The 27966-nt window shown below is 39.6% G+C and overlaps 2 protein-coding genes across 6 annotated transcripts in view; both read left to right on the top strand.

Moving 5' to 3' along the window:
* Nucleotides 1-19830, top strand: part of epha6 (eph receptor A6) — a gene marked incomplete at its 3' end in the record, with an annotated part of 142628 nt that extends 122798 nt beyond the window's left edge. The window contains exons 6-18 of one of the 3 annotated variants that reach the window (XM_079615760.1): nt 1982-2106; nt 2209-2371; nt 2824-2932; nt 4436-4506; nt 4622-4747; nt 5235-5420; nt 6755-6816; nt 9235-9444; nt 9882-10031; nt 10820-11013; nt 11242-11391; nt 18262-18370; nt 18635-19830. In XM_079615760.1, coding sequence (XP_079471886.1) covers nt 1982-2106; nt 2209-2371; nt 2824-2932; nt 4436-4506; nt 4622-4747; nt 5235-5420; nt 6755-6816; nt 9235-9444; nt 9882-10031; nt 10820-11013; nt 11242-11391; nt 18262-18370; nt 18635-18670 — 1691 coding nt within the window. Of the gene's footprint in view, nt 1-1981; nt 2107-2208; nt 2372-2823; nt 2933-4435; nt 4507-4621; nt 4748-5234; nt 5421-6754; nt 6817-9234; nt 9445-9866; nt 10032-10819; nt 11014-11241; nt 11392-18261; nt 18377-18634 lie in introns of those variants that run through there. The other 2 variants (XM_079615758.1, XM_079615759.1) reach the window with 2 other exon arrangements.
* Nucleotides 19831-21591: 1761 nt separating this feature from the next.
* Nucleotides 21592-27880, top strand: arl6 (ARF like GTPase 6). 3 transcript variants are annotated; one of them, XR_013798133.1, is made up of 9 exons: nt 21686-21753; nt 23483-23628; nt 23756-23817; nt 23908-23976; nt 24094-24188; nt 24300-24429; nt 25285-25340; nt 25934-27106; nt 27166-27879. XR_013798133.1 is itself a non-coding variant. In XM_079616914.1 (8 exons), the coding sequence occupies exons 2-8, from the start codon at nt 23506-23508 to the stop codon at nt 25957-25959; spliced, it is 561 nt and encodes a 186-aa protein (XP_079473040.1). In that variant the 5' UTR covers nt 21592-21753; nt 23483-23505; the 3' UTR covers nt 25960-27879. The 3 variants fall into 3 exon arrangements, 2 of the variants coding, with proteins under 2 accessions (XP_079473040.1, XP_079473041.1); XM_079616914.1 differs by having other exon boundaries at nt 21592-21753; nt 25934-27879; XM_079616915.1 differs by having other exon boundaries at nt 21746-21885; nt 25934-27880.
* Nucleotides 27881-27966: the final 86 nt, after the last annotated feature.

Below are 27966 nucleotides of genomic sequence, written 5' to 3' on the forward strand. Positions count from 1 at the left end.
TTAGAGATCGGCTCCACCTACCTGTGGGCGTCATTTCAGTCGCTGGGGTGAAAGGGGAAGGAAAAAAAGCGAAATGGTTTCTGTTAAAGCGTACAGTATTAGAAAGAAGCAGCAAACAGTTGTTGCGTCGTACACGATTGTTCGAGCGTGTTTAAATATGTGCACGTACCATCATCTTAAGTGCAGAGGCTTATAGACTTCACTAATTGTGCTAATTGCAAATGGCTTTAGACACAGAGCCTTAATGGATTTTCCTTGTGTTTTTGTTCTTGGGTTCTTCCACCTGACTGAGCCATGACTGAGAGCATTATCTTCAGATAGTATAAGCAGAGCTGGCTAATTACAATTATGTTGCAAAAGCTTGTGTTAAAAGAAAAAATAACACACACACATTTCTCTTAAATTGAAACAAAGTATCAGAGCTTGATTTGTTTTGCAATTACATGTGCTATGATGACCAAAGCTTTTTGGCGGAAAACCACATTACCCAAGTGACTGCTTACAGTATATCCGATTTAAGCACAACAAGTTAACTTTTAACCGTAACTTTTTGGCGTATGACATTTACAAATCCATTTTTACATCAAGAATCCATTTTTCAAACCGTGTTTTTGTCTTATCCTGAATCACTACGGTACACCTACAATACGTGTTTATATTCAGACTATTTTAGTCTGGGTCGTAACACTGCGGAGTAGCCCAATACATGCGTCATAGACATAAATTGAGAGAAGTAACTCAATGTTACTACAATGTTCTTCCGCAAGATGCATGCAGTTCTAGAAGTTTTGCTTTCTTATTAATATATGTTGAGATTGTACCTACAGTAAATAAACATTCAATTATTGATTAAAGGCGACATATCATGAAAAACTGACGTTTTCTGTGTTTAGGTGCTATAATCGGGTCCCTTGTGCATAAAAAAGTGACATCCCGGTAACTCTGTTTTGGTAAGCCTTTCTCTGCAAGTATTTCAAAATAATAAGCCGATCAGATTTCGCACCCTTTCTGACGTAGGAAGGGGATCTTACCACCCCTTAATCTGCACGTTTACACCCATGGCGCCGCCATTTGGTTTCGCAAGTGACAACAGTGTTACCAGTTCTAACGCAATGGCAAAAGTTGGAGCAAAGCATGCAAACTGTTCTGTCATTGGCTGCACAGACAAGTACAGAACACTGTTTGATCAAACAATGTCACAGCTGTCTTATAAAGACCTCAGGGAAACGTGTAAACTTGTGCAAAAGTTAGACATGACGATATATGCAAGTCGATGAGATGAATCTGTGTAACTCCACAACAACTACATGTACATAAATGTATCCACTAACCATTCAGAAACATCCGCAGTCTAAAAGTTCTTTTTGAGTCTCTCCGTAAGGCTGCACTCCGCTAATGGTAATTTCTGAGATTTTGGATGAGTGAGATTATTTGCGTGTTTTGTTATTGCCGGAGCATCCGAAGCTTGTGTAAAGGATCGACCGTTTTCTGAATGGGGGGCGGGGAGCAGCAGCTCATTTGCATTTAAAGGGACACACACAAAAACGCGTGTTTTTGCTCACACCCAAATAGGGGCACATTTGACAAGCTATAATAAATGATCTGGTGGGTATTTTGAGCTGAAATTTCACATACACATTCTGGGGGCATCACACATCTTGTGAAAAGAGGCATAATATGTCACCTTTAAAGACATTTAAGTGGTGTTTACATTGCGTGCATTTACTGTTTAATTTTTTATATACAATTGAATTAGAGACATCCACGCTTATTATTTTAAAGCATATTGTAAAAGGACCCATTATAGCACATGGCATTATGAGACAATGGCTTTGTTGGTGCTGTTCATCTTTTTGAGCACCAGATGGGAGTAAAGTGACCTGTGTAGAAAAGCTTGGAGTAACAAACCCATTTTCAGCACATTCGCATGGAAAGCCCCACTGCAAATCACCCTCACTAACTAGTTGTTTTTGCCACTCAGGTCCATCTCTGGTAGGTGTGGTGAGAAAGGACTGGGCATCTCAAACTAGTATCGCCCTCTCCTGGCAGGAAACTGAACTGCCACACGCTGCCATCCTGGACTACGAGATCAAATATTATGAAAAGGTAACTCAACAAGACTGAAAACATCTTTACATAATAAACGTTACATAATGAAAATTATGCTAAATAAAGCCAAATAAAATGTCTTACTCTCTTTATGTTTAGGAACAGGAACAGTTAAGTTACTCCTCTACACGCACAAAATCTCCAAGCGCAATAGTGACAGGACTAAAGCCCTCAACGGTTTACGCGTTCCATGTGCGCGCTCGTACCCTCGCTGGCTTCAGCAGTTACAGCCCCAAGTTTGAGTTCGCCACAGGAGACGAGAGTAAGCATTTCTCTAAAAATGCCTCATTTCAATACCTGTTAGCCTAAAACGCTGCAGTTATGTCCAATTTTCTAAGATTGTGGTCATACCATGTCGACTGCGTGAGTAGAGTTAAAAAAAAAATGTTTGATGGGAACATTTTCTGTTTACCATGAATAACCTATGATTTCAGGTCTTGAATATTTTTCAACTGCTGTTTGGCTTATTTTAGTGCACAGAATGTACGTGAGCACCTACCAACCTCTCTCCTGGCATTAATGCTATTTCTGAGTCTGATAGAATGAGCTTGTGGACATCACATGAATGCCAGTCTCCCACTGACCAAACCGATCACATGAACTTGTGTGAAAAAGTGACTTTATTGTTTTGTGCTTCTTTGTTTTTTTCTTCTCTTTTTCTCTCTCACATGCACACAAACGCACACACTCACTCGCTATCTTTCACTATGTCAGACTCTGAGGAGGCAGCTGATCAGGGCCAGGTGCTGGTGATTGTTACAGCCACAGTGGGGGGTTTCTCTCTCCTCGTCATTCTCACCCTCTTCCTTCTCATCACTGGCAGGTAATTAGGGAGCAAATAATGAGAGGGCAGATGAACAGATGTTGTTTCTATCTATCTATCTATCTATCTATCTATCTATCTATCTATCTATCTATCTATCTATCTATCTATCTATCTATCTATCTATCTATCTATCTCTATCTATCTATCTATCTATCTAACTCTGTCTGCCTATCTATCTATGTCTGCCTATCTATCTATCTATCTATCTATCTATCTATCTATCTATCTATCTATCTATCTATCTATCTATCTATCTATCTATCTATCTATCTATGTCTGCCTATCTATCTATATATCTCTGTCTATCTATCTATCTATCTATCTATCTATCTATCTATCTATCTATCTATCTATCTATCTATCTATCTATCTATCTATCTATCTATCTATCTATCTATCTATCTATCTATCTCTGTCTGTCTGTCTGTCTGTCTGTCTGTCTGTCTGTCTGTCTGTCTGTCTGTCTGTCTGTCTGTCTGCCTGCCTGCCTGCCTGCCTATCTATCTATCTATCTATCTATCTATCTATCTATCTATCTATCTATCTATCTATCTATCTATCTATCTATCTATCTATCTATCTATCTATCTATCTATCTATCTATCTATCTATCTATCTATCTATCTATCTATCTATCTATCTAACTATCTATCTGCCTATCTATCTCTGTCTGCCTATCTATCTCTGTCTGCCTATCTATCTATCTATCTATCTATCTATCTCTGTCTGCCTATCTATCTATCTATCTATCTATCTATCTATCTATCTATGTCTGTCTGTCTGTCTGTCTGTCTGTCTTTCTGTGGATGTCATGGATATGTCTTTTCTTTCATTCACTAATTTACCCTTAATTTAGCTCCTTGCTTATCCATCCATCTCCTAATAGGCCTGTTGGCCACGGAGCACCTTTCTATTTTCCGATTGGCTGAGCCATGTCGCTGCCTAATTAGTCGGAATGCTGCAGCCTCCCGGCAGCGGCCGTGTCTGCTGCCATGAAATGGCCTGCTGTGAGACTGACAGCAAGCTTAAACATGCCACACAGTCTTGTGATTCGCAATATCAGCATGTGCAGCGCGCTGTGTGAAACCTCAGTCAGCCAGACCCTGTGCCATCACATCCTCGCACAGCTGCAGGGGCTGATGGGTCCGTGTTCAGCTGCTCCTGCAGATTTCTCTCAAATAAATCAAGAGCCCTTGATGACGGACAGAATCAGTGTCTTCATTTGTTCGAGAAAAGAAATTAAATTACAAATGAACACTTTTGAGAAGTTCTCTCTGGAGTAGCATCATTTTAATTTCAACATTTGAGGGTTCTGAGAAGCCATTCACCCATATGTCTTGAGTTTGTATGGTTACCGATCATGAGTGCTGTCCATTCAGGACCACAGACAGAAACACGGACTTCAGAACCACGGACAGTGCTGAAGTCTCTAAATGTGTTAAATGTGGACAGTATGTCAACAAAAGCATTGATCAATTACATTTCTCTTTTCTTGAACAGGTGTCAGTGGTACATAAAATCTAAGATAAAGTCAGAAGACAAAAAGAGAACGCAGTATCAAAATGGTCATGGTATGAGACCTTAATTACACACTCACTCAAATGCATACTGTATATTCTTATTTATTCATATTTTCTTCTCAAAAAAAAAAAAATCCAGATTTCAACCTTTGACATGTTTTTATAGTGCCATTCCCAGGATTAAAGACTTACATTGACCCAGACACTTACGAGGACCCTTCACAGGCCGTTCATGAGTTTGCCAAGGAAATCGATCCATCTCGTATCCGAATCGAAAGGGTCATCGGAGCAGGTCAGACCTCTTTTTACAGCACACTTCAGTCTGTGCCTCAGCAGCCCACAATCCACTCCAGCTATTTATGCAGCATGATTTAAACTGAAAATGTGTTAGAAGTTAGAAATAAAATAGTTGGAAGATAAAGTTCTCCAACGATAAATAAAAAATTGCTTAAACATTTTTCATTCATCTTTCTCTCTTTTAGTCAGATCTAGGCTATGGTTTCTCTTATGTGTCTAATTAAAATATATTTCAGATCATTTTCAGAGTTAAGATCTTAAATGTCTCTCTGAAAAATCACTTGATTCGAATCTAATCTTCAGTGATATAAGTAGGAAATAATTCAATGGGAAATAATTGTCATAAGGAGACACAAGGCCTTTGTAAAGTGAACATGTTTGTTTGATATAGTTTGACTGCCACCTAGTGTTAAGTATATACAAGTGCAAGCGGTAACCCTAAATAATACGACAGTGAGTATGGACTTTAGTGTGTTCTGCAGGCGAGTTTGGGGAGGTGTGTAGTGGCCGTCTCCGAATCCCAGGAAAAAAGGAAATTCCCGTGGCTATAAAGACTTTGAAGGGAGGATACACTGAACGTCAGAGACGGGACTTCCTGCGAGAGGCGAGCATCATGGGACAGTTTGATAACCCTAACATCATCAGGCTGGAGGGCGTAGTCACGAAGAGTAAGGAACTTTCTGCCGCCTTTTGCATTCTGAAGATGTAAACAAATATTGAATAGGTCACTGATAACATATACACTACTGTTCAAAAGTTTGGAGTCCGTAATTTTTCAAACCAAGGCTGATTTTTTTTTTCCATCAAAAATGCAAAAATGTTAAATAAATAAATAATTAATATAGTGTAATATTATTAAAATGTAAAATAATAATAACAATACTGTTATATTTGTAATATTAAAGAAAAACGTGTAAAAAAACTCGTATTTTTTATTATTATTTATCTATTTAATTTTAATTATTTATTTTGCATGGGCAGTAAGTTTTACTTACTCTCAAAAGTTCAGATAATTTTAATTTATTCAGTTCATACAGTATACATTGGACATAATAATTGGATAAAGACAGTAAATGAATTATAGTTTGCTGAAATCAAAAAAGTGCAGTCTTCGGGTTCATCCTTCAGAAATCATTCTAATATGCTGATTTGCTGCTCAAGAAACATTTCTTAATATAATCAATGTTGAAAACAGTTGTGCCGCTTAATATTTTTGTGCAAACAGTGATGCATTTTTTCAGTAAAACAGCAGCATTTGTTTGAAATAGAAATCATTAGAAAACATTAAATGCATTTACTTTCACTTTTGATCAATTTAATTAATAATTGCTAAACAAAAGTATTAATTTCTCTCAAAAAAAAAGTCTTACAGACCCCAAGCATTTTAACTGTAGTGTAATACCCTTCATTATTGAGTTTAATGCAACTCCAGCAAACACAGTGTCTGAAAGGCATGGCGGGCAATACATAAATAAATGCATAAATAAAACAGATACGGAAATTGTGATTTGCTGTTTGCTGATGGAAGATACAAATTGTTTGGATGAAACTGATTACAGAATAACTTGGATCATCATCTGCCAAAAGCTGTTTTCTCTCTGTAAAAAAACAAACATGTTTCTCTGCTAAGTTTGTTACACCCACAGACTCTGTCTGACACGCACACAATCAATGATTTCACCCTACACATCGAACTGCCTTCAACCTCCATAATGAGCCAGAAACTTTCTCAGTCTGAGAGTCTAGTGTTATATCATGTCTTTCATCTATTCTACCATTCACTACCATGCTACTAGATATTAACTCCATTATAGCAGCATAATACACTGATTTATAGCAGCATTACACTGATTAGAAACGTAGTACTGATGACGGAGGCAAATGTAAACTTTTTGGTTTGACTTGTAGTCAAAGACAGGCATGAGTAATGTGGCAATGTCTGTCCCATTTCCCTCTGTAACTTAGTCCATTACTTACAGGTGTCCTGTTTTCCTCTTTGTAGGTCGGCCTGTGATGATAGTGGTGGAATACATGGAGAATGGCTCCTTGGACTCTTTTCTGAGGGTACGTTCAATACTAACATGGCATACAACACTCGACATTCCTCATAAACAGCGCCTAACTACAAAGAGCATTTTGTAATTTGCCAGCAGATGTATAGTTGATATGAAATGCTGTTGGAAATGTCCTGCAATGTGACAGTTTAAAACAGTGGTTCTTTACCAGGGGTCAAAACAAGACAAAACAAGCAATAAAATAATACAAAATTACTAAACATCTAGATATTTCTTATTTTAATTCACCCCTCTTTTATTATTATTTTAAAAGTGTGATTTATATAACTGTAAACGACATGTATAGGAATAAAATCTGATTCGAAGGCCGATTGCTTCACCGCTGCGCTACGAAGGCTGTCCCAGTTCGAAGGCTCCTTGAAATGCGGCCTTCGTTTCGAGCGCAATAAATAATACAAGAGATGGATCCTTCGCGTCCTGCTCTATCCCAGAATTCATCGCGTGTCAACGATGACACATTTTCTGAGAGAAATTGCCAGATTTTTAAATGCAAGTGTTGGGTTAGGGTTCATTTCGATAAATGTATCTAATGATACAAATGTAAGAAACTAAAAATATATATATAAAGCGGTACAAATGTTTACTTACAGCTTACCAAGATGCAAATTTATATAGTTTATGTTCTTTATTGTGTACATAAATGCACCAAGGGGAACATATCTAGACCGGTTTTGAACCCTGTTTTGTTTCTAGGCAGTTGAATATAAAAAGTCCAGTACGAACGTTACTGCCGCTCATCAACGGCAGCTTTCGGAGTTGCTAGGAGACAAGAACAGTCCTCCGTAGGCTAGACCGTCCCATTTAACAGCGCTCGGTCCAACCTTCGCGCCCTTTGAAGGATGCAGCCTCTGAATTGGACCGCAGCTAAAGTCTCATCACTCCATGAGCATTTGTCAAGTGAAGTCAAGTCACAAATATAGCACTTTATACAATAGAGATTGTTTCAAATCAGCTTTACATGAGTAAACAGGAAAATAATGATTCACTGATAAAAACATAGTTCAATTATGCTGTAGAGCAGCTCTAAAAAGAAAATAGTGATTCCGCTGAGGTCAGTTCAGTGTGGATTCACTACTGTTCACTGACTGTGTAAAGTTCATCAATTATGGAATTAGTTCAATTCAGCTATAAGCATTTCTGGAGAAAACAGTGTCAGCTCAGCTCAGTTCTCATCTAGTCTCAGTACAGTCAAATCAATAATATTGCTGAATACATACTATCTAGTGAATAACAAATGACTGGAAAAGTCATGGGGCCTTTGAATTGTTTTGGATGGGGGAGCTCTTGGAGTCAAAAAGGTTGAGAACCACTGGTCTATATTTATTTTAAATGCCATTTTGCTTGTTATTTTACTACAGTAGGTATGATCATTGGTTCTGATTACTGTTTCTTAACTGTTATATTAATAGTTATTTTATTTATTTTGAAGAAGAAATACAGATTTTGTCATGGACTAAAAATATCCAGTTCATAGTCATATGTTTGTGTATCAGACTAAATGGTTCTGTTTTTAGATTTACGAAACAAACCTGCTTGTAGGCCAGTCATTGGTTCAGGAATCGGGCTACATTGTTCACGTTGTTCCAGCTTTAGATTCAGTAGTGTTGTTGAACAGCAATGCAGGGAAAATGGTGAAAGTATTTCATTATGGTTTCATCCACATTCCACCACAAACGCACCTTAAATAAACCGAACGTCATTAAAATAATTTGGTTTCAGTATTTGAAAGAATCGAACCAGTTCATAACTCCAGTTATTACATGGCTTGGTTGAATTGTAATGTAGAATGCGGTCTGTTATTTCTTGATAACAGACCGCTGCTAAGTATAACACACCGTTGTCATGAAAAACAGAGCGTTGCCATGGACACGGTGTTCTTTAACGGAAGCAATATGATCGTTTTTAAATCCATAAACTCTTTTTTAAATCAATATTTTGTGTCAAATGACTGATATTTTTGGTAGGTAGCCATGTAAAGATCAGCCTGTCGGGGTTGTATTCGCTATAACAAACGCCTCGCTATACATTATCCCTTACTTATTACATGACCAAACTTTTATTGAGAGACTATGTGGAATATTTATATTTTCAGAAGGCAATTTATCACACCACAGCATCTGAAATGAACTAGTCAAGGATAAATGGCAATTTAATCTATTCATAGCATCGACTGTAATCTTTTATACTATTTATAAAATCATTTTTGTTTTGTTTTTTGATGTTGATTAAAAAAGGCCAATGAACATTTTTTATGCGTTAACTACCCAAACAAAAACTAATGTTCTTTTTTTGTTGTTGCAATCAGGTCTGGTTAAAGTGTAATATGTTTTTTTGTTCATTGTGATAAAATATAGACATCTCCAAGTCTTCTTTTCCATCCTTTGGCTCCTCTTCTTGCCTTTTGTAGAAGCATGACGGGCACTTCACCGTGATCCAGCTGGTTGGTATGCTGCGTGGCATTGCCTCCGGTATGATGTACCTGTCCGACATCGGCTATGTCCACCGGGACCTGGCAGCACGAAATATTCTTGTGGATGACAACCTGGTGTGTAAAGTGTCGGACTTCGGTCTGTCCAGGGTGCTGGAGGACGACCCGGAGGCAGCGTACACCACCACAGTAAGCCACATGCACCCACTTCAATATTGGTGCATTTAAATTCAGGGCTGTTCAGAGTTAATAACAATCTGTGCTTCTTAGACAGCCAAAGCTGATCCCGAATCTCTGGAGCTTAGCACTACTCTGCTTGTTGTGTGTTATTGAATGGGATTGGGTTGATCTAAGCTGTATAATATGAGATTAAGGGCTTATTCCGAGTAGTGATTAAGTAATTAGATTTATAATAAGATGCTAAATGAGTCTGAATACTTCTGAACTTTTTTTATACAGGGGTCTGAGTGTGTTGCTTCACTAAACAGAATATCACATTCCACAGAAAACTCAATTATGACTCATCATTACATAACAAGCAATCTGCATCTCCTTTGATTGCCTATACACACAAATCTATTGGCTGCTTGCTATTATCATGAAAAGAAAAGTTTTTGTTTCGTCAGGGGGGTAAAATCCCTATCCGCTGGACTGCGCCGGAGGCAATTGCATACAGAAAGTTTTCCTCAGCCAGTGATGCCTGGAGCTACGGTATTGTCATGTGGGAAGTGATGTCATATGGGGAACGGCCCTACTGGGAGATGTCCAATCAAGATGTGAGTAACTTTGGCTATTCGTATTACTAAATTCTAGGCAGGCAGGCAGTTATTGTTGTTGTTGTTGTTGTTGTTGTTGTTTTTACCATAATTAGACTTTATATATATGTATGTGAATTCAGTTGTGGAGATTAGGAGATTTGGCCAAAGTTGTTTAATCGTTTAAACCTTCAAATGCTATATTATATTTCAAATTGTGCCAGAAAATACATTTTCAGTGTTAAAATACATATTTGGTTGAATGCGAAATGTATTTTCTAAAATATATTTTGAACAATATAAATATAAATGAGAAAATGACATGTAACTATCTAAATATATTTCAAAATCTAGTATTAGCAATGTATTTATTTTGCCATTTTCAAATATTTATATAAATTAAATTTTTGTAATATGTGTGTGCATGCGTGCGTGTGTGTAATATGTAATATTTTACACATTTAATATTTTTTTAATATATTTAAAATACATCTGCAAATATATTTCATCTCCCAGAATACCATTTCCTGTTATATTTCTCTGAAATGTATATTCTATTTGTTTTAATTGCAATTTTAAATCATCTTCCCTATGGATGTGGCCAATTCTAATTCAATTTAAAACACACATTCTGTTCAATTATGCCTTTAGTTTATTCATTACTGTCCTCGCTAATTATTTTAAACACCCAAACATTGAGGGATCCAGTAATTGGCTGAAGTATTTTATGATGGCCTTCCTAAAATTGCATTAATAAAATGAACTTGTAGAATTTGTATCCCAGTAAGGTTCTGTGTGTTTTTCTGCAGGTAATTCTGTCTATAGAGGAGGGCTACAGGCTCCCTGCGCCCATGGGCTGCCCCGTGGCCCTGCACCAGCTCATGCTTCTCTGCTGGCAGAAGGAACGCAGTCGACGACCTCACTTTAGTGACGTGGTCAGCTTCCTAGACAAGCTGATCCGCAATCCCAGCAGCCTGCTCACACTGGTGGAGGATGTAAATAGGTAGAACGATCACAACAACATTATAAAATCTACATTTTACTTAATTGCTTACTAGAATCAAAACAAGTGCCAGTATTGAAATGACCATTTTAAACTGAAATTGTTAGTATTTACTTAATTAAACTTGACTGTTGTCTCGTGGAAAAGACTGTAAATAATCTTTTAGAATGTCTTTGTGTGCCAGACTGTTGTTTTTTCACATACATAATGTGTTGCGTGTTTGAACAGCTTCCCTGAATCCCCTGAGGATTTGCCAGAATACCCTCTCTTCATATCCATCGGTGATTGGTTGGATTCCATTAAAATGAGTCAATACAAGAACAGCTTCATAGCAGCAGGGTACACAACCCTGGATTCCATATCCACCATGAGTATTGAGTGAGTGCTACTGCAAGTTCTGTTCATTGCTCTGTACATTGTAACATCATATTTCTAATATTTCTAGTCTTATGAGCCTTAGAAATTCTAATGTATTATATAATTATATAAAATATAATAATAGAATAGGCAGTAGGCTTTATAGGATTAAAATAATAATAAACTGCTAACATGAATGATTAGCCAAGGTAAATAACCTAAAACAAGCTAATTCATATTCATTAAAGGGTTAGGTCACCCAAAAATGTTATTTAAAAAAATGTCCTCTTTTTTTGGCTCTTCCAAGCTTGATAATGGGAGTGAATGGCTGTATGTCTTTGGAAGTCCATCAAAGCGCATCTATTCATAATTAAAGTGCTCCACGTATCCCCGGGGGTTAATAAAGGCCTTCTGAAGTGAAGCGATGCGTTCGTGTAAGAAAAAATATCTATATTTAAAACTTTATCGACTAAAATAACTAGCTTCCGGCAGACGGCCGTACGCATCGATTTACGCCAAAAGAGTAACCCTTGAAACGACGCACAATGTAATGACGGCAATTGACGCCTCTCGCGGTTCAAACAAACAGGGCTGGGCAACCGCGTTCATCATTACGTTGTGCATCAAGTACAAGGGTTACTCTTTCGGCGTAAATCGATGCGTATGGTTTATTAACCATTATTAAATTGTAGGTTGATATCTCAAAAAACAAGCTTTCAGTGAGATTTTATTACTGCCCATATAAGGGCGCCTCCATTTCCATATGAGTGATCTGAACCATTATGTTTACAATTTTCATACAATTTATGAAATTAGACATCCTATTCAGAAGTATAGGATGGTTTGGCAAAAATTTGGCAGATTTTGAAAAGAACATGTATGTGCATTATAGCTCGCTGCCACATCACAAATGGTGAATCTATTATTATTTTTCTTTATATTTAAAACATTTTCAGACCTTTTTTTCTAAAACAATTGAATGGATGCTATCTTTTGAACTCTTGGCATGAAAACAAACTGAGGTTTCTACCATTCTTTCATGATTTTTCATGTTCATCACTATTTCAAAATAAAGGTCTGACCACGCCTTATAGGAGTATGAAAATATTATTGTTGCAAATTGATAAATTACGACAACGTCTCAGGTTACAACTGTAACCTTTGTTCCCTGAGAACAGGGAACGAGACAATACGTCATCGACGCTTTGGGGAACGCCTCAGGCGTGACAGGTGTCTGAAATCACAATCAAATCACGGCAATCACATTGACCGGCGACAGCCCGTGAATCATTACGTGAATGATTAACGTGCGACCTGGAAGTATATAAGGGCGCCTTGCAAACATGACAAATCATCCTTCGTCTGAAGGGACTGTTTGGTAGGCAGGCCCCGAGGCATGGCAGGGAGACGTATTGTCTCGTTCCCTGTTCTCAGGGAACAAAGGTTACAGTTGTAACCTGAGACGTTCCCTTTCGAAGGGAACTCGACAATACGTCATCGACGCTTTGGGGAACGAAATACCCACTCCGCCATGCTGAGGGGAGTGCATGCCAGGAGGCAGTGACAACTGTCAGAACCAGCAAATTCAAATGAAATGCAAGAACCACTCACCCTCAGGTCACACTGGGCTGTCAGTGACAGCATTCCCTACGGTCATAGCCCAAGCTATAAGCCTAACAGGAGGAACTCCAAATATGTAATCCGAAGGCCTACCTGGGCCTGCTCAAAGGCCTAGGACCACAACTTCAAATTAGAAGGGGTCCCTTCTAGGGAATGTGGCTAGGGAACCCGAGGGAACCCCAGCCAGTCACTATTCGGGGGAATATACCACCCGAAATGCCACCAGGACGGCCTGACCTGGTGTCACTACGTCGGACACTTCAGTCTGGCCAAATTCCTGTCTGTCCGGAGACAGAGCCTCTGGACATTTGCCTTAGGTAAAGCATCCAACCCGAGGGACTGCGAAGCTGGCAGTGAACCTCAGGCCGGATCTCAGAGACGGGATATCCCGGAGAGTATGACTCAGCATAGTGCTTTAAACCCTTGCTAGAGAGGGGAGTTTCTCTACTCGATCCACGGATCTACCCAGTGTTTGTGTTTGAAACACTGAGGAGGCCTGTGAAGGCCTAGGGGCTGATCTAACTGGGAGGCCTCACGAGAGGCCTACGACCGTCTGACCAGACTCAGGAGTCCAAACACTCATAGAGACCCTCAGTGAGGGGAGCAATGGACTGACTGGTAGGAAACCAGGCTGTAGGCAGAGAAGTTCCGGGAGGGAACCAGTAGCAGAGGACGAACACTTTAGTTGAGCCAGGGCACGAGCTCGCTTTAGCAACGGCCTAATAAGGCCAGCTGAACTGATAGCAGGCGGCCACTAGCTTCCAGAACCCAGCATCGTTGGGGAACCACTCACAGGGAGGCCTGGCGAGGCCTACTACCTGATAACCACAGTATGTGGGAGCTCATATTCAGGAAGGCCTGGTGAGGCCTGTAACCTGATAACCCCAGCATGTGGGAGCTCATGACCAGGAAGGCCTGGTGAGGCCTGTAACCTGATAACCACAGTATGTGGGAGCTCATAACCAGGAAGGCCTGGTGAGGCCTGTAACCTGATAACCCCAGTATGTGGGAGCTCTCATGACCAGGAAGGCCTGGTGAGGCCTGTAACCTAGCGACCACAGTGTGTGGGAGCTCAAAACCAGGAAGGCCGGATGAGGCCTGTAACCTAATAACCACAATATGTGGGAGCCCACATTCAGGAAGGCCGGGTGAGGCCTGTAACCTGACATGTGGAGACTCATAACCAGGAAGGCCTGGTGAGGCCTGTAACCTGATAACCACAGTATGAGGGAACTCACCTTCAGGGAGGCCTGGTGAGGCCTACTACCTGATAACCCCAGCATGTGGGAGCTCATGACCAGGAAGGCCTGGTGAGGCCTGTAACCTGATAACCACAGTATGTGGGAACTACCTTCAGGGAGGCCTGGTGAGGCCTACTACCTGACAGCCACAATACTTGGGAGCTCACATTCAGGGAGGCCCGGTTAGCGGCCTACCACCTGATAATCACATTACATGAGAACATGCCTTCAGGGAGGCCCGGTGAGGCCTACTACCTGATAGTAGGTCAGGCTAGCTGTCCAGTTGCCTGTCCTTTGGGCTTGCCTACAGGGAGGCCTGGTAAGGCCTACTACCTGATAGCCACCGTAAGTGGGAATTCACCTTCAGGGAGGCCTGAGGAGGCCTACTACCTGAAAGTAATCTTAAACAACTGGTAGCTATGAGCCCTGAATCTGGGTGACGGTTCGAAGGCGGCCTGCTAAGGCCAGCCCACTGGGGACTCGCCTATCAGGGAGGCCTGGTTGGGCCTACTAGCTGACAGCAAGTCAATCTGCTCCAAAGGTACACTGTTGGGAATCATACCACACCAACAAGTAAGTCCCACAATGTTGGGACTCACTTCCGAGGAGGCCTGTTTAGGGCCTACTACCCATCAGTGAGTCAACTGCCCGAACCACCAAGGCCAGCAACACTTTTTTTTGAAGTGAGCTGGCCTACAGCGCCCACTTGGGGGCTGCCCATACAGGAGGCCTGCTGAGGCCTACTACCTAATGGCGCAGCCTTCGTTGGCAGATAAGCTGTTTACACAGCGCCTACAGCATTCTGGTACCTAATCACATTGCCCATGGCAGTGTACTCAGCAAAAGCGCTAGCACCCTTTGAGCAAGGGGAGTACAACATACGCCACTCTGCCTCAATGGAGGCCCCAGAGCCAGGGGCCTACCATCTGTAAGCATGGGCGTCAGCTCATGGCAATGCTCTGGCTTCAGGGGAGCGTACTTCGACCAAAAAAGAAGTGAAGGCTAGAACTTTCCGCTCAACCCGAGCCATAGTGGTGCGAGGTAGGATAATACAGAACTGAAAGTGAAGGACTCAGACCTGCCCTGTATCACAGGGGAATACTCTCCACCTCACCCTGAGGTTTACCAGGGTGCGGGCCCGCCAGTGGCTCTAGGGGTGACAGAAAAAGTATCTGTGCCCAACCTAGGGGAGTGGGGCTTGTTTGTGAGCCAACCACCTACAACCCGACGCTTGAGCAGTAGCTCAGCGAGGTGAGTAAAGCCTATACTGGCAGCCCATATCCGTATGCTAGTTCTGCACGGCAGGGTCGGGCAGACAGACCCAGCCTCTTCGTGAGGCGAAAGGCGGCCTAACCCTGCTCAATAAAGACACATTGTACCGGGGAGGCCTATTTGAGGCCTAACCCAGGATCTTTATAAACCATGCCTCTGCACCACGCTGCATTACACTTGTCGCCCCAGAATGCAGAGAAGGGGGCGGGCCTTGGCCTAACGACTCCCATTGGAGGAGGCTGTCATACAGGGATGCTAGGAACCTATATTCACACAGTGAAGGCTCAGAGGCAGAAATGCTTAAGCAGAGCGCCTCCACTATCCCTGGCACAGCCTAGGCCAGCTACAGAGGCGGCCCTGGTGAGGGCCAGCCTGCAAGCATAGATCTACCTGAGGGCTCGGAGGAGCCACAGCCTTACTAGAAAAATAGTTATTATTTCATACAACTGGCTGCAGAATCGCTCAGCCCACTGAAAACCCAAACAGAGCTCAAGGGGGCGATGTACTCAGGAAGGAAGTCAGACGGTCCCATGGACCGGACATAAGATCTATCTGAAGCACTAGCGTCAGTCTATACTCCAAGATGAAAATCCTATGGGAGGGAGACCAACTACTCTACCCTGAGGTGGCTAACACCCGAGGGCTAAGATAGTCGTTCTAGCCACCTAAAGGGGGACTTCAGGGCCCTAATAATCCAAAAATGTACCTTACATGACCCCATAGCTCTATACAGGGAACGAGGTCTGTAGAGAGATAAATTTTAGTGTTAGTTGCACACAAATTACTCTTAAAGAAGACCACTCAGCTCACCTGCGGCGTGCGAAGTGAAGACTTACCAGACAGTTCTTTATGAACATGGGGTCTACCACCTATACATGCCTGAAAGAGGCACTCTCCTAACCAAGCAGAGGCAGGCCAACAGAACATTGTTCTAACCATGAGCCCAGCCTCAGGCCTGATGTAGAAAGTGTCTGGGGAGTCGGGGAAGAGAGGAGAGGGCTAAGATATAATCACGCCCTCAGGGGGAGGTGATCCATGCCAATGCTGTGTGCAATCGTGCTGGATCACCTCCCTCAGATCCCTCTTCTTGCGGGAGTTGCACCTCTACAGCGATCTACTCCTCCACGGAGGAGGCGCCCGAGAGGCGACACTGGCTCTCTGGCCCTGTCTAAGGTCCCCGGACCATGATGGGCCAGGCCCTCCCGTCTGTCTGGGTGTGGATACGGATCTCAGCGGTATGTATTTGTCCTAATACAGCTGAGCGCGCCCTCGCCTCTCTGAACTTTCCAGCCACCGCCTACACGGAGGTGCCAAAAAGCTCAGAGGGCGAGGGCGAATCGAGGAGAAAGATTTTTTCTCTTCTTTCTCTCTTCTCCCCGATGTCGGCCAGGTTCACTCCGTGGCGCAGCTCAGTAACCGCCTCAGGGGCCCCACCCCCTGGACGAGATCCCCCAGCAGATTGGCCTGGTGTACCTGCAACACCACCATGATGTGCAGGGTAGCACCGGCCTGACCCGCTGGCGTGTATGCTCTGCCATTCAACTGGCAGGGTTTGAGCTCTCAGTGTAGACGCCTGTCCAGACACGAGATAGTTGCAAACGTCTCGTCAATGGGCGGCATCGACACATACCCATGCTCTCCTATCACCTCAACATCAGTGAGACTAGCCCGCTGATGTCGGTGGACACGGGCAGAGTATGGGTTCTTCCATGTCCTCTCGATCTCAGTATGAGATCGGGAAGAAATGAAAGGCTCACCTGAGCTAGTGGTTTTATGACTGAGGAAAAAACGCTCTCATAGTGAGCGATTTTCCCCCAACGTTACCATAAAACCACCAGTTCAGCATACACGGGGCAGGGTGGCTGAGAAGATTGATTATCACCACCCTCATCAGCCATCTCCTGTTTGTCCGGAAAAGCACTCACTGCTTAATCTCGTCAGCCGCCGCATCGCTTGAGAGGATTATACCCCTCTCAAGGCGATCGGCGGGCTTCATCTGGGATCCCTTTTTTTTTTTTTTTTTTTTCACCCAGATGCTGAGCCCTCTTCTCTCAAGGAGAGGGTCAGACGAGATCGGAGCGTTCTCAAAGAAAAACGCTCGCAATTGTACAGGCAGTTCCCTCAAGAACTGCCTGTGCGCGCTCTTCCTCCAGACAGAAAAAGCACAGTTGAAAACACTCAGCCTTCTCAGTGCATTTCATAAATACCTGATTTTCAAAAGCGGTTACAGACAAAACAGTCCCTGAAGACGAAAAGGATGATTTGTCATGTTTGCAAGGCGCCCTTATATACTTCCAGGTCGCACGTTAATCATTCACGTAATGATTCACGGGCTGTCGCCGGTCAATGTGATTGCCGTGATTTGATTGTGATTTCAGACACCTGTCACGCCTGAGGCGTTCCCCAAAGCGTCGATGACGTATTGTCGAGTTCCCTTCGAAAGGGAACTCTGTAGTTTATTTTGAAAATCAGTCACCAAATATGTAAACTAGAGATTGTAAGCTTTCAAATGATATATAGTTTGTCAATATTAGTTTAGGTTTAGTATAGGATATTACTGTTTTAAATATGTAATGGCTGTAGCTATGCCAATAAGGGGTTAAGCTCCCTCACTCTATAGACAGTAGTGTAGATCTAACATTGAATGGCTTAAATTACTTTTATATTCATATTCACACCCTTAATCACTATTATCTTATGAACTTGCCAATTATGTAACCCAGTTTGAAATGTCTCACCTTCATTGTTTTCTAAACAGTGATGTAAGAAGAATCGGAGTGACTCTGATTGGCCACCAGAGGAGGATAGTGAGCAGCATACAAGCACTACGACTGCAGTTCCTCCACATTCAACAGAATGGCTTCCATGTATGAAAATACACACATACACATACACATACACATACACTCATACAAACGCTTATCCCAGCAACGCTAGACCTCTCACACACCTTCGAGGTCTGGGCTGACTGACTGTCAAAATGAGAAAGTGCTCCACAGCTTCAGTTTCAATCAAAATCCAGTGAAGATTTCCAGTTGAAACACATACATAAGAAAGCAATCTCAAAGACCCTGAAGAAACATGCTAAATATCATGAATTGTTTGTCTTCTTGGTAAACTGTGTGTAACAGGAAAACTGGACCATATACCCAGAGGAACCACAGTAAACAATGGAACAATGGCACCATTCTGTTGTTATGAAGATGTCATCTGTCAATCATCCTGCAAGTTCTGTGATTGACTGGACTCCAAATCCGAGAACTTTGAATAGTATATTTGCTATTTTAATGTATTAAATTATGTGTCTTAAGAGATTTTTTCTGGTTTATTCATCGAGCTTCTTCCCGAGCCTCTAAAACGAGAGACTACGGATCTGTTGAATGTCTTCAGCTTTAAATGGCTATTATACATTGTTTATCACATCTGATATTTATCCTGATATTTATATGTACATGTGAATTTGTTTCTCTTTTTGGTTGCATTTTGTTTAGTTATTTTTCTAAGCAATATGTGCAGTCTTTAGAAAACCAAGAAAAGAGCCAAGGTAGGGAAGTGAGAGCTTTATCTTGCTCTGTTTAAAAAAAAAAAAAAGAAAAGCCACACAAAACCATTGACTTCCTCAGGCTGTCGGCGAGGTGGTAAAAGTCTGACCTTTCAGAAGACTGTAAGCCATTTTCTTACTCCTGTGCACCACAGTCAAATTGAACAAACTTATACAAATCCACTCAGACCGAGATTTGAGAACTGCACACATTTGTTCAGTCTGCTATGGTGTACAGTATCTATAGACACCTCTGATATTTTATCAGTTTGCCTTGCGACTAACTTTTGTCAGTGGAGGAACATTGAGGTAACGGGTTGCAGTAAAATGTTCTCGTATAGAGAGCATGACAATATAGCACTCTGCATGTTGGCAAGTATTTTTTCCCAACACAGCAGACCTACATACACACATAACTTCAATGGCAACATACACATTTGCAGTCTCCTTCGCTTCCACCAGACAAACAAACGCACAATACCGTACCATGTTCTTTAGCAGATACTGTATATGCCCCCCACATTCTTTGACTGGCTCTTTGTACCTGAACACATGTTCGGGACACTGAGGCCACTTGACAAACTTCAAGTTGCAATGTGCAAATGTCAAAAGCGCAAGAGATCCGAGTGCTTACTTCAAGCAGGGCAAGGGAAACCTCGGGGTTATCAGGTCATAATGTATTGTTCATAGTAAACTAATTGTACATTATTTTTTATAATTTATAAAGAGTACAGAGAGATAAAGGTGATATAGGTTGAATGTTTGTACAAATAAATGATAACAGATATTTTTGTGTTTTTTATGAGTCTATCACACTCAAAAAATGTCCAATATCAACTGTGGGTTTGCTTTCTAAAATGTTACGTTTACATGACAATAAGATGTAATTTGTTAAATTAGTTAACATGAACTAACAATGATCAATACATCTACAGCATTTGATAATCTTCATTCATGTTCATTTAAACGAATAATACATCTTTAAAATCAAATGTTGTAACATCACTGAATGCACTATGAACAAACAATGAACAATATTATTTTATTTACTAACATTAATAAAGATTAATAAATGCTGTAAAACACATATTGCTCATTGTTTGGTCAGCTAATGCATTAAATAGTGGTAACAAACGAGACCTTTTTGTAAAGTGTTACCAATATTACAATACGAAATCATAGCTACATGCAAGGTAGTTGTAACACATTTCATTTGTAAGCAAACATCTAATGCAGTTTTCATTTGAACAGTTCTGAGGAACAAACTAAGTGTTACCTGAACATGGCTGCAGTTTCAGCCTACAAATATTTTTTTCTTTCCATTGTTGATATACTGTTATCTGCCTAAACTGACAAAGCAACTGAACCAGGTTGTAACAGGTTTGACTGACTTCAACAGCAGCCTTTTCAAAATGTCTGCTGTAACTCAACTGTAAAACAATTGTCAATAATGAGTGTAATGTTGGTTTTCAAAAATTATTATTCTCTCTCCACCGCTTTCTATATTGAACTACAGTATAGTTGGCTCACTGTATAAAAAAAAAAAAAGTTGCTGCCTAAACTTTTTTAAGTACAACTTGGATGTTTAAGTCATTTCAAATTAAATTACATTAAACTGACTTAAAAATGTGTTCTTGTATATCTTTTTTTTTAGATATGAAAATTGCCTAACTTATTTTGATGGGTTATTCATATCATTTTACAAATTAAGTTATGACAAAATGTTTGTACATACCTTTGTATGTAAAAACATTTTGTCATAACTTAATTTGTAAAATGATATGATCGATAAGTTATAACAAACTTTGACATTGCTTTAACTCATCAAAATAAGTTAAACAATGTTCAACTGTTTTTGTAAGATTCAACTCATTTTTAAGTGTTAAATGTAATTTAAGTTGAAATGACTTAAACATTCAAGTTGATTGCATGTACTTAACATTTTAAGGCAGCAACTTTATTTTACAGTGCTGTTACAAATTATAGTTTGAGATTACCATGATTAAAATGCACATCATGAAAAACTCTTTTAAAATAAATATTTTGCTAATCAAAATAACTAATTCCTGTTAAGGGAAATGGGCTTGATGCAGGAAATGAAAAATCCTTGACTAATGTATGAGTTGCTTTGGTCTGTAGTATATGTGACACTGAAACAAAGATGGGATATAGACATTAATGACAACATGTTGTGTGAAAAGCATTGTTTCATCTTACCTGTGTTACAATAATTTATTCATTTATTTTAATAAACCAAACTTGACATTTTTAATAATGAGAATTTATTCAACTATCAGAACTTTTAGCCCTGTGGACTTTTGAAATTTTGGAAGAAAACAAACTCTATCAAAACACTTTAATATGTTTAATTTGTCTATAATGTCCAGCAATGGATAGGCTACAGATTAAGAATTGGCATTTTTCTCTTAAAGTCATGAACATCATCATGAATTAAGAAAGAAAGAAAGAAAGAAAGAAAGAAAGAAAGAAAGAAAGAAAGAAAGAAAGAAAGAAAGAAAGAAAGAAAGAAAGAAAGAAAGAAAGAAAGAAAGAAAGAAAGAAAGAAAGAAAGAAAGAAAGAATAGAGTAAAGCCACTGTTCTGATATCGTCCACCGGATGGCGCTATTAAGTAAAGATCGAGTCGAGCCAAAGAGCGTCATCGGTCTCCTAGCAGCGGAGTGTCGCGTGTGAGAGTTTCAAGACACTAGGTAAGTGTTTACGTATCTCCATATGCACTGGACACACCATCATTCAGATGACTGAGATTTCTGTATGCGAAATTACTTTTTAAAACCAAGACGCAGACAACATACAATTTGAGCCCGATCCGGAGCAGAAAAGTAAGAAAGAAAACCGTTCCATGTACAGCAGACTGATAGAGCAGGTTAGCCAGACAGACAGCTAAGTTAACGTTAGCCGTCGTCCGCTACGGGGTTAAACGATAACCTTAAATTACAAGAAAAATGTCAACCTTGTGTTGTCTTTATGTGTATTTATTTGAGTTTTTAAGAAAGAAAACGTCAGAAGACAGAAATGTTAGAATTATTTGAGCATCCTCCTCGTACATGTGAAGCGCTAGCATGTGTGCTAATGAGCTGAGAGGATTACAGGCTGTTCTGGTAACGTTAGATTAACGTACGCTTTTACTCTAGTCCGTTCATGTTTTTCTGACCTGCGACACTGTGACACGTGCGGATTAAACGGTGTCCGTTTCGCTACTGTCATTGGACTGATTGTTGATGATGAATGGATGATTGTGTAACGTAACTTATATTATGCGACTTGAATGTCATTTTCATTTAGACCGATACACAACAGGTTGGTGTTTTCTTTAGACTCAAAATACGTCCATAAATATACCAAATTAACAAATTCAAATAACGTTAATATTTGCACGTAAATAATTGGGTTCATGTAACGTTACTGCAGATTTTAGTCCATGTTGCTTGCTAGCTGTGCGTCTTCTCGCAGCTCAAGTTAATTCACTTAAATCGGATTAAAAAAGGAATCAAACAAGCTTATTTTCTTATCAGACCTCTGGCAGCTGAGAGCCAACGGTTCCCCCAATAAATCAGTCTTATTGTTAAACTGTTTACAATTCAAGGTCTATACTAGGCTATATAAAAAAAAAAAACTCAAATCTAAATATATTTATGAATTTTAAGTGCATATTAAGTGGTTTGTGCACATTATGATTTAAAATATAATACATAAAATGCATAAAATAATACACACGTTTTATGCATTTATAATGTCACAAAATATTTCTATTTCAAATAAATGCCATTCTTTAGAACATTCCATTCATCAAATAATCGTGAAAAACAATCATCAGTTTACAGATCAGATTCCACAGAAATATTAAGCAGCACAACTGGTTTTAACATTGATAATAATAATAAAAGTTTATTGAGCACCAAATCAGAGTAATGATGCTGAAAATTATGCTTTGCCATCACAAAAAGTTTTACATTTACATTTTAAAATATGAAATAGAAAACAGTTATTTTTGTAGTAATTGTATTTTGGATCAAATGAATGCACTGCAGCCTTGGTGAGCATAAGAGACAAGCATCATAGTCTCCCAGATGTGTGTCTGTCTATCCCGTCTGTATGCTTTATCTATCTATCTATCTATCTATCTATCTATCTATCTATCTATCTTATCTATCTATCTATCTATCTATCTATCTATCTATCTATCTATCTATCTATCTATCTATCTATCTGTCTGTCTGTCTGTCTGTCTGTCTGTCTGTCTGTCTGTCTGTCTTCTTCGTTTGAGTTACTGAGATCTCCCCTCAGCAGTTGGTGTCCTACGTAGACTCTAGACTGTGAAAAGAAGAGATGTTTCTGTTGTCCCAAGTGTTTGTCGGCCTCTGGATGCATGTAATGAATCATCTAATGGAGCTTGTCTTTGATGTGATTTCTTTCCAGAAGCGCCCCATCCAACTAGGCAAATGGGGCTTTTTGACAAGCTTGCAGGGTGGCTGGGTCTGAAGAAGAAGGAAGTGAACGTGCTGTGTTTAGGTCTGGACAACAGTGGAAAAACTACCATCATCAACCAGCTAAAGCCATCCAATGTATGTTACTCTCCTGTCTGTACACCCAAAATACATGTTTTTGTATTTTCCTTTCTCTTTTTCTTTGTTTTCTGTTTTCTGTTTTGAATGTGAGCTCACTGTTGTTGTTTTTTTTTTTTCCTTTCAGGCTCAGGCTCAAGACATTGTCCCAACTATAGGCTTCAGCATAGAAAAGTTTAGGACCTCAAGGTGAATATTTAAATGAGGGGTTAGTCTCTGAAAAGCATTAGTCCTTTTTCAAAATCTTACTAACACAGTAACTCCCTCCTCTCCCCAAAGTCTTTCTTTCACAGTGTTTGACATGTCAGGACAGGGAAGATACAGAAATCTGTGGGAGCACTATTACAAGTGAGTTTCTCCTTTTCAAGCTTGTTTTATTATGTTTACTGAGCTAATGGAGTGTCATCGCCCACTTTAGAATCGATCTGTGTGGTTTGTGTTTATTCTGTGTTATGTTGTTTGCAGGGAGGGTCAGGCCATCATTTTTGTGATTGACAGTGGAGATAAACTAAGAATGGTGGTGGCAAAAGAGGAATTGGATACTCTTTTGAATCACCCTGGTAGATCTTTCTTTTTGTCCGTTTCATTTATCAATATTTTAGTCATCATTTTCAAGTGTGAATTAAAAGCAGCCTAATACACATGTATGTTTTCCTGAAATGTACTCTCAGATATTAAGCACAGAAGGATACCTATACTCTTTTTCGCCAACAAGATGGACCTCAGGGATGCGTTGTCAGCAGTAAAGGTCTCTCAGCTCTTGTGTCTGGAAAACATTAAGGACAAACCATGGCATATCTGGTAAGAAAACTAAAAAATTATTTGTATAATTTATAGGCCCAAAGCACTATTCTGACAGGATTTCGTGTTTGAGTTCGTTATTAACAGCAAGTCTGCAGTTTGAAGGGTCTATTTGTCTGGATGTGGGCGAAATGGAAGGTCATGTAAAAATGAACAAGGTTTATATAAGTGAAATAATTCTAACATTATGTAATTAAAGGAACTCTTTAATTATGTTACACAATTAGGGGACTCTCATTACTGATTAAATTTTCTTTGTACATTGGATGGGATGTCTGAAGTACATAAATCACCAAGCTAATAAACCAGGCAGCACATTAAGATATTTAGCTTTAGTTACAGTATTCAATAAATGTCATAATAAATGAGGAATAGGCTTACATACCACAGTGACAAGCATTCATATCCGGACAGAATTAGATTTCTCAGAGGAACCCTGTGCTAGCCAGGGTAGGCAATTTGCTTTTTAATTTTTACAAAGGTTGCGTGAGTTTTTTACAGACGTGTTCAATTCATATGGGAATAACACAATCACAAAGTACATCTGTGATCTCCTCAGGGTAAACCTGCCCCATCCGAATAGAGCTGATGAGGTGTGTGTGTGTGTGTGTGTGTGTGTGTGTGTGTGTGTGTGTGTGTGTGTGTGTGTGTGTGTGTGTGTGTGTGTGTGTGTGTGTGTGTGTGTGTGTGTGTGTGTGTGTGTGTGTGTGTACTACAATGCTCACCAAGGCTGCATTTATTTTATCTAAATTGTAACCAGCTTTTTTTATTATTCAATTTAGCGTGTACTTGCTAAAAAAATTATTTATATACAAAGCATACATCAAATTGATCTGAAATAAATGCCTTTTACAGTGCCAGCGATGCAGTGAAAGGAGAAGGCCTTCAGGAGGGTGTAGACTGGCTGCAAGGTAAACACACATTCCATGCGGATTTTCTGTTCGTCTTTAAATTGTTTGTTTCTTCAGAGATAAGCTCAAATACTGTTTCAGAAGGGTGTCGAAACAACTGTACCATTTAAAACGTTCAATGCCATTTCTATTCTTGTGTTCCGTTCCATCCGTAGAACAAATTGCACAGTAAGTACTTGCAGTTGGAATTAGCAGATGTGTTGTGATTTCATAGTTAATTGTACAGTTATGTTTAACTGCTAGATTTCCCTTTTGGGCTGTATTTATTCTTGCAGATTTTTACATTTCAATTTGGCCTTTTGAGAGAAATTCAAAGGCAAATAATCCTTTAAAATTTATATCTCAAAGATGAGATACAGCCCAGATTGATGCTAAACTATTTCAGATCCCCTCTCCTCGTTGTTTGAGGTGTATTTGGATATTCAGTCAAGTCAGTGACGATTAAATGAAGTTCACAGACGTCTGTTTTCTTCTACCCAGTAGTTTATCCCAATCAATCCATCATCTCACTCATATCGGAAACCTTTATATACAGTTATCAAAATGTATAAAGTATTAAATCACTTTTCTGTTCCCCCCCCTCTCATGAACAGATCAAATCAGAGCGATGAAAACGTAAAAGCCTCCTGAAAATTAAAAATTCATGGTCACCTGCAGCAATGGCGGAGCCAGACACAACAGATCTTCACCTCTGGACACCTACTGTCTGTGCTGACTTTAAACAGTTCGATCGGTAGAGTAATAAACTGTTTGGCTTCGATTATGGCCATGTTTGCACTAGGTATGAACATCTGTTTCAGTTGATCCGTGGCCGGTTGCATAAACTGCATAGACTAGTCTTATACATTAGTAATCTAATCAGTCAGTAACTTATTTTTCTCAAGTTTTAAAAGTCAGTTACATAAGAGTATAGATTGGTCTAATTTGAATCCAAAAAGTAGGATTGATTACCCCTAACTACCTGCTAGTTGGTCAGACTTATTAAGACACAATCCTAACATAGTGGCTATATGTATTCTGCAACTGGCCTCTGATTGCAAGTGTTCAGTCGAGACTTTCCTTTTTAAATCTCACCACAAACATTATTCGGACAGTTGGTTTCTTTTAAAGCTGCACATTACTAGTGAAGATTAACATATTTGCGCAATGATTGATTGGCAGATTCATATAAACTGATTCGAATTTACACCAAAAAAATGCAATTGTGGCCAAAATGGCCATATGGATTTCTGACTACCTCCAAATGAGCGAAACATTTTGACCCCATTTATACCTGCAAAAGTGTTCAAGTCCTGCTGGGAAGTTCGTATTTACGAGTTGGGAAGTCGTATTTACGACGTCGGGTGCATGCAAGTCACTTACGTCGGAGAAAGATGACGTGTCTCAATTAACTACAACAAAAATACAGCAAGGTTTTTAAACTCTACTTCTAAAAAATTAAGAACAAAGAATGTGCATTGGGTGTTTTTTGCTTTTTTTTTGAAGCCACTGTAAAATTGATCATTATATATTATATAGTCTAATTACAATGCTATTATATTTTGTGCAGGAAATTAGCTTAATTTGTTGTAAATAAAAAAGCCTGACAATGTCACTGCTAAGTACCTATAAATATTGCGGTATTCCGCCACGTTTCTCACTGACACGTCACCGATTCGTAAAGATTAAAGAAAATCCCAAGCTTCCCACTCGTATTTACGACTTGTGGTGGCGTTCATGTGCGTTCAACTCATAAATACCATCTTTTTGACATGACTTGAATACGTGTGCTGACATTGTCAGACCACTTTACACCTGATGACATCATAGCTCAGGTGATCAAAAGTGGTCTGACAATTCATCAAAGGTCATTGCACCCTCTTTATTGATGAATTTTCTTTCATAAATATTCCACAACAATATATATTATATGCAATAAATTTGTCAAAATACATCATATTTTAACCTTTAAATACTTCCACTACACTTCTTGGCTGCCAATGCTGTAGATTAATTCTGTTGAGAAACTGTTTCTCTGACAGAGAAGTACAGTGGCTAATATTTTATATCATAGCTATGTTTGTTTGTTTATCAATATATAGAAAACATTCCTGTGCAGGGTTTATGTCATTGCTCTGGAATGTAAAATTGTGAAAGCTTGTTACTGTAGTAATGTATAGCAGTGCTGATTTGTCACTGTTTTGCTATGATTTATGTTTTCATGCATTGCATACATGTTGCCTACAATGGACAGTGTTTTGTTTTTGTTTTTTCAGAAAGTATGACACTTCAAACCGTCACAAAGGAAACATTTCCTCTTTGTTCTGGAGTTATTTATTTTCCAATATTATTGTATTTCTCGAGTACCGGTATATGTAAAGTAATTTTTGCTGCATTTTTTTGTCCTGTGTTTTGTCTAGATACATTTTCACAAAATAATTTATTTTCTAAACATTTGACTGATATATAGCAATATTTTTTTTTCTTGCTGTTTTTATTCATCATTAAGGGATCTTGTAATAGAATGTTTAAAGAATAAACTCTGGGGCTTAATCTCTGTATAAAGGGAGTCTCTCTCTGTCTATATAACTTTCTCTCTAATATATATTTTTTCCAGTAGTCAACTGACCAGTCAATGCCCGAGTGT

Source organism: Phoxinus phoxinus (assembly GCF_949152265.1).
Source record: "Phoxinus phoxinus genome assembly, chromosome: 6".
Taxonomy (NCBI): Eukaryota; Metazoa; Chordata; class Actinopteri; order Cypriniformes; family Leuciscidae; genus Phoxinus; species Phoxinus phoxinus.

Coding starts and splice junctions, on each gene's coding strand:
- arl6 (XM_079616914.1), top strand. CDS start 23,506: ATGGGGCTTTTTGACAAGCTTGCAGGGTGGCTGGGTCTGAAGAAGAAG. Junction 23,629..23,755: donor ACCAGCTAAAGCCATCCAAT/GTATGTTACTCT, acceptor TTTTCCTTTCAG/GCTCAGGCTCAAGACATTGT. Junction 24,430..25,284: donor GACAAACCATGGCATATCTG/GTAAGAAAACTA, acceptor TGCCTTTTACAG/TGCCAGCGATGCAGTGAAAG.